Source organism: Cucurbita pepo, chromosome LG17 (assembly GCF_002806865.2).
Source record: "Cucurbita pepo subsp. pepo cultivar mu-cu-16 chromosome LG17, ASM280686v2, whole genome shotgun sequence".
Lineage (NCBI taxonomy): Eukaryota > Viridiplantae > Streptophyta > Magnoliopsida > Cucurbitales > Cucurbitaceae > Cucurbita > Cucurbita pepo.
Window position 1 is genome coordinate 6736146 of NC_036654.1, and position 7054 is coordinate 6743199.

General features: G+C 38.2%; 1 protein-coding gene across 1 annotated transcript; it reads right to left on the reverse strand.

Annotated features, from left to right (window-relative positions):
* Nucleotides 1–451: 451 nt before the first annotated feature.
* LOC111778209 (sulfate transporter 3.1-like) lies at nt 452–6518 on the reverse strand. The gene is made up of 12 exons (XM_023657900.1): nt 6122–6518; nt 5833–6040; nt 5575–5746; nt 5380–5445; nt 4911–5024; nt 4361–4477; nt 3613–3739; nt 3249–3535; nt 2894–3084; nt 2710–2795; nt 2535–2611; nt 452–935 (listed from the first exon to the last, which is right to left on the reverse strand). Exons 1-12 carry the CDS (start codon nt 6468–6470, stop codon nt 747–749), a joined length of 1983 nt encoding a protein of 660 aa, XP_023513668.1. The 5' UTR covers nt 6471–6518; the 3' UTR covers nt 452–746.
* Nucleotides 6519–7054: the final 536 nt, after the last annotated feature.

The window sequence follows — 7054 nt, forward strand, 5'->3', positions numbered from 1 at the left end:
AAATGACTAAGACTCCAAAAGAAGAGGAGTCGAGCCTCGATTAAGGAGATGCGTACTTTGTTCAAGGGGAGGTGTTGGATGAAAGTTCAACATCGGCTAATTTTAGGAATGATCCTCGGTTTATAATAAAAAAATATTATCTCCATTGAGATGAGACCTTTTGGAAAAGCTCAAACCAAAGTCACGAAAGCTTATCCTAAATGTGGACAATATCTACCATTATGGAGAGTCGTGTTCGTCTAACATGAACATCCCCACGAAATGGCCCTAGAGAGAACAATATCTACTAGCGGTGGATCTGGGCCGTTATAGTGCCATATCCTTGGAGCTATGGCCTATGTGCGTTATGAAGAGAGACCAAATTGGCTGAGCATACTGAGCTTAACAAAACAATCCTTTTTGCAGTTTTGTTTTGCAAATGCGTTCCTTACAGACTGAAGGATGAGCATTCTTTCGAGCTAAAACTTTACAATTACTAATTCGATTGAGAAAACACGGGATAACATTACAAGCATTTCCTCACAACCATATCATCTCTCCCTCCCCTTTTCAATACAAATCCCACATACATATATAGATATATATAGAGATATATAGATATATATGATACTATCTTGACCAGTAAGTGTACTACTATCCAGAGGGGGATAAAAATTACCCCGGAGGTTAACTTCTTCAGCTTGAGACTTCACAGAGGTTGTTCCATGGTCTGCTTGCTTTCCTTGTAAGTTAAAAGATTCCATGTCTTACACACTGTTCCATGCTTCTGTTTTCTCATCAGTTTCAGGGTTTGGTTTGCAAGAGTGAAGCATATAGTTGCAGGCTGCTACAGCTTCAGCCACCGTAAGATAGATCCATTCGTGTCCCAGGCTCTCAATGAACTTCCCCTTGTCCAGCTTCTTCATCACCTCAGCTCCCGGGTTCGCCAAAACTATCTACATAGATGGGAAAACAAAAGGAACTTTGAGTCAGAGAGACGAAGTTTGTCATTAAAAATGTTTCGTGGACTTCATATGTAATAGCTCAAGCTCACTGTTAGCAGATATCGTCTCTTTGGACTTTCCCTTTTGAGCTTCTCCCCTCAAGATTTTTAAAACACGTCCGCTAGGGAGAGGTTTCTACTCCCTTATAAAGAATGCTTTTTGGACTTTCCCTTTCAAACTTCCCCCCTCAAGATTTTTAAAACGCGTCCGCTAGGGAGAGGTTTCTACTCCCTTATAAAGAATGCTTTTTGGACTTTCCCTTTCGAGCTTCCCCCCTCAAGATTTTTAAAACGCGTCCGCTAGGGAGAGGTTTCTACTCCCTTATAAAGAATGCTTTTTGGACTTTCCCTTTCGAGCTTCCCCCCTCAAGATTTTTAAAACGCGTCCGCTAGGGAGAGGTTTCTACTCCCTTATAAAGAATGCTTTTTGGACTTTCCCTTTCGAGCTTCCCCCCTCAAGATTTTTAAAACGCGTCCGCTAGGGAGAGGTTTCTACTCCCTTATAAAGAATGCTTTTTGGACTTTCCCTTTCGAGCTTCCCCCCTCAAGGTTTTTAAAACGCGTCCGCTAGGGAGAGGTTTCTACACCTTCGTTCTCCTCCTCAATCGAGGTGGGATCTCACATCATAAATTTAGTAACTATTTCAGAATTGAAAGAGAGAGGTTTTGTGGACTTCATATGTAATAGCTCAAGCCCAGTGTTAGCAGATATCGTCTCTTTGGACTTTTCCTTTCGAGCTTCCCCCCTCTAGGGAGAGGTTTCTTGTGATGTCCCACATTGGTTGGGGAGGGGAGCAAACCACAATTTATAAGGGTGTGGAAACCTTCTCCTAGCAGACACGTTTTAAAGCCTTGAGGGGAAGCCCGAAAGGGAAAGCCCAAAGAGGACAATATCTACTAGCGGTGGATCTGGGTCGTTAGAAATGGTATCAGAGCCAGACACTGGACGATGTGCCAGCCTTCTCGCTGTTCCCCGAAGGGGGGTAGACACGAGGCGGTGTGCCAATAAGGACACTGGGCCCCAAAGGGGGGTGGATTTAGGGGCGGTTCCACATCGATTGGAGGAAGGAAAGAGTGCCAGCGAGGACGCTGGACCCCGAAGGGGGGTGGATTGTGATGTCCCACATGGTTGGGAGGAGAACAAACCACAATTTATAAGGGTGTGGAAACCTTCCCCTAGCAGACGCGTTTTAAAGCCTTAAGGGGAAGTCCGAAAGGGAAAGTCCAAAGAGAACAATATCTGCTAGCGGTGGATCTGGGTCGTTACATTTCTACACCCTTACAAAGAATGCTTCGTTCTCCTCATCAACCGATGTGGGATCTCACATCATCAATTTAGTAACTATTTCAGAATTGAAAGAGAGAGGTTTTGTGGACTTCATATGTAACAGTTCAAGCCCACCGTAGCTGATATTGTTCTCTTTAAGTTTCTCCTCAAGGTTTTAAAATGCATAACAGACGTGAGATCTCACGTCATAAACTACATTAGAATTGAAAGAGAGAGAGCATGCAGGTGGAAAAAAAATGGAAGTTTTGATAGTGAAATAATGTACCTTCAACCCCCTTCTGTCTAAAATCTTCTTGATCTCTTCAAACATGCTTATTCCACTCGTATCAATGTTTCCAACAGCTGAAAAGAAAAAAAGATTAATTTTGAGAGATCTGTATCACACAATAACAAACACATTTGTGCACTTCAACATTTGAAGATGAAGATCCAATAATTACCACTCATGTCTAATACGACATATTGTAAGGTACTATCTCCTGAAGCCTTAATCCTGTCTTCCTCTTCATCAACCCACCTTATAATCCTAAAACATAGTAGTTTAATGAATCACTCAGTACTTAAGAAGTCAACATTGCAATGTTTGTCAATGACATATGCCAATGTGATAGATAGATGGGATACCTTTCTCTCAAGTAGCTGGAATTAGCAAAGTAAATGGGAGCGTCGATCTCAAGTATGAGAATGCCGGGAACATTCCCAGCATTCGGGTATTGCTCGACATTCCTGTAAACAGTGGAATTAGGAAGGTTTCCGAGCACAAGCGTCCTCGGCCTTGCGACGAACAAAAGTAGTCTGAGCAGCGATATAGCCACCTGCAACAAGTAGTCCCCAATGTTGTCAATAGTCATAACAAATGTAGCTAAAAGTGAGTAGTAATGGGTTGTTGTAGGACACTAAAAATGACATAACATAGAAGGAAATTCAGCTAGGCATTTTCACAAACACCTTACGAGCACACCGAAAAAGTAGAACATACCGCAATGACCAAGCCAATTTCAACACTGGCAAAGACGACACCAGCATAAGCACCAATACAGACAAGGAAATCGAACTTATCGACTTTCCACAAGTGAATAGCGGCGTCGTAATCGATGAGACCAAGCATGGCGGAAATGATAATGGAAGAAAGCACGACCAGAGGTGTGTAATGAAACAGAGGAGTCAAAAACAGCAGCGTCAACATCACAGCCATGGCCATTACCACGTTGGAAACCGCGGTTTTGCATCCTGCATTGAAATTCACGGCCGATCGGGAAAACGGGCCTGGAAATATAGGGATTTGTTAGAAATGGAAGCAGAAATGATTAAGAACAGAGGGAAGGGTTTGTCTTTTGTTATACCAGTGGTGAGATAGCAAGAGAAGCAAGAGCCGACCATGTTCATGGTGCCAATGGCTACCATTTCCTTGTTGCCATCGATGTTGTAATGCTTGAACATCGCAAAGCTTCTTCCAACTGCTATTCCTTCCTGCTCATCATCACCGAACCTCATTTCAACGAGAGTTTATACTCAAAGTGGACAATATCATATCATTGTGGAAAGTCGTATTCGTCTAACATGGTATCAAAGTCATGCCCCAAGTGCCAGATTGGTAAATCCTCAAATGTTGAACAAAGGACTCCAAAAAAATGCTCCTCGAGGCAATAAAAAATGACTAAGACTCCAAAAAAGTCGAGCCTCGATTAATGGGAGGTGTACTTTGTTCAAGAGCAGGTGTTGGATGATAAAAGTCCCACGTGCTCTAATTTAGGAAATGATTATGAGTTTATAAACAAAAGAATAATCTCTTTAGTCAAGTCCAGAGCAAAATCATAAGAGCTTAGGGTCCAAAGTACAATATTATACAAATTATTTAATTATTTTAAAATTAAATACAAATTATTTAATTATTTTAAAATTAAACGATGAAAATTAAATATTTTCTATTTTAATTATTTAATTAAAAGAAAATTACTTTGATGCATGACAAGACTAAAAAAATAACAAAAATAAATAGTTTATGATTTATTAAAATAAATAAAATTAAATAAAATTAAATAGTTTATGATTTATTAAAATAAATAAAATAAAATAAAATAAAATAATTACCGCGAGAGCAATGACACCCGTGATGATGCCGGTTTTAATAGCGATGGAAAGATGAGGCGACACCATCACTAAATCCGTAATCGACACTGGATTTAGCCCTTTCTTCAATTCACCGATCTGTCAAATAATAATAATAATAATAATAATAATAATGAAAATTAAAAAAATTAAAATATTATTTTCTGAAAGAATATAAGACAGTATCTTTTGTACAGACAGTTTTTCTAAAATACGCACATTGAAACCTAAACTAAAATACACTTTAGATTCTTAATATTTATTTCTTTATAAATAAATAAATAATTAATTAATTAAAAAAAAAAAAAGGTCCAAACCAATTAAACAGATTCTATTATTAGTGGGACCCACTTCCCTTTTCTTTTTCAAGTGGACAAAAACAAAATAATAAAACAATTATTCATAATTATCCCTTCCAAAATTACCCTTGAAATTATATTTATTTATGACATCATAATTTTAATTTTTTTTAATTATAGTACTAAAGTATAAAATTCTTTTCATATAGTGTTGAAAATCTTATAAAGCTTACCACTTCAACGCCGTGTTTTTCCGCATGAGTGAGAAACACTAGAAGGCTTCCCAAAATCACCGACGTCAAAGGTGCCATTGCCGATATCCAAAACAACTTCGGCTTTTTCTTGCTCTACAATCCAACAAAATCATTTTTTTTTTTATTTTCGAAAATTATTAATAAATTTGCATAAAATAAAAATAAGATAATGGAAGTTGGTTCTTTATTATTCTTATCTATTTAAAAAAATATATATAAATAAATAAGCAAATTAGAAATTAGAAAATTAATAATTGTAATAATGAAATGATTCCTAACTACTTCCACCAACCTTATATTCTTAAATTCTTTATTTTTTAAATTAAAATTAAATTTTAATTAATTAAGGTGGCGGGTAAGATGTGACACGTCATCTAATTAATTTAATTAATTGGAATATTATTTAAAATAAAATATAAAATTGGTAAATTAATTAATTTCTACTTACAAAATATCTGGTGACGAGCAGGAAGAAGAGAAAACAACATCCCAATACTCCACTTTCCCATCTCCACTGCAATCCAATCAACATAATTATTATTAAATAATTAATTTCTAATAATTCTAAGACAACCCACGTGGTGTAGGGCTCAAAAGCCAAACACCTTTCTAATTATAAGTTCATGTCGTAATGTGATCGAACCTGATCGACTTGACTAAAAACAGAGCGGAGAACCGAGACGAGATCAGTCGCGTGAGTGAAATGGGTTAGCCCAAGGATGCCTTTCAGCTGTTGTAAACACACCACTGTAGCTGCACCCGCCATGAACCCAACTATGGTGGCATGTGATAGGAAATCCACGATGAATCCTAGTCTGTATTTGTATTTGTATTGTCCACTTTGAGTATAAATTTTTAATATTACTTTTATGACTGATACTAATAGAGATGTATTCTTTACCTTAACAGGCCTAACGAGGCTTGAAAGACTCCGGCGAAGAACGTGGCGGTGAACGCGAGATGGAGGTAAAGAGTTGGGTTTTGAGCGGGGCTAACCTCTGCCCCTAACATCGCGCTAATGAGAAGCGACGCCACCGCCACGGTTCCGACGGCCAAGTCCTTCGAGCTTCCCATCATTGCGTAAATCAGCGGCGGAATAAAACTGGAATCTGTATTAATAACACGTTAATTATGATTAGTGTGTGGTAATTCCGAAATTACCCTTGTGAAAATTGTGATTAGTTACTCACAAAGGCCGAGGATGGGGGGTAAATTAGCCAACTTGGCATAGCTAATCCCCTGAGGAATGGCGAGACTAGCAATGGTGATACCGGAGATAAGATCCGATTTCAGTAGCGCTAAACGATAACGTGGTCCCCACTCCAACACCGGGAAAAAGTACTGTAAAACCAACAGCACTTTCCTCGCCGCCGGTTGGTTTTTGAACTGCCGTAGTGGGTCGTCCGGGAAGAATGTCTCCTTTAAAGAGTTCTTCAGCGACTTAACGAACGGCTGCGGCGGTGGAATCGCCGCCCTGTGTAAGCATTCGCCGCCGCCCTCCGTCGCCGCCGATGGATACACGTAATCGGAGTTGCCCATTGGATTGAAATAAATGGAAATTAACTCTTGAGCGAGGAGTAGAAGGAACGAGTTAATGGGAAGGCTTTATATAAAGAAATGAAGTAGAAAAGTGGGACCCCTGATGTAGGGGTTCCATAATATTTAATATTAAATTTTATGTATTTTTTTTAGTGGTCGGTGGGCCCCACTAGAATTGTTGGCAGGCACACGTTCCCTAATCGTCCTTCACTCTCCTTTTCCTCTTATTTTGTTTTAATTTCTTTTTCTATATTTATAATTATTTAAATAATTTTTATTTTCAAGTTAATTATAATAAATTAATAAATTATTAAATAATAATTTAAAGTAATTATGATTAGGTATTAATTGTACATTTTTCTTGAAAAAATCGTCCAAAATCAATAATTTAAATTAAAATAAATAATTAAAATATAAAAGTTGTGGAGGAAATGAATGTCGTTTGGGAAGTGGATCTTGAAGAGACCACAAATGAAAGGGTGACGTGGCAGTTAGTACATGAATCAGCAAGTTTCTTCTGCCACGTTTACGGGGGAGAAATGGACACGTCAGTTTAGATGGGTTTCAAAAAATGATATAATTAA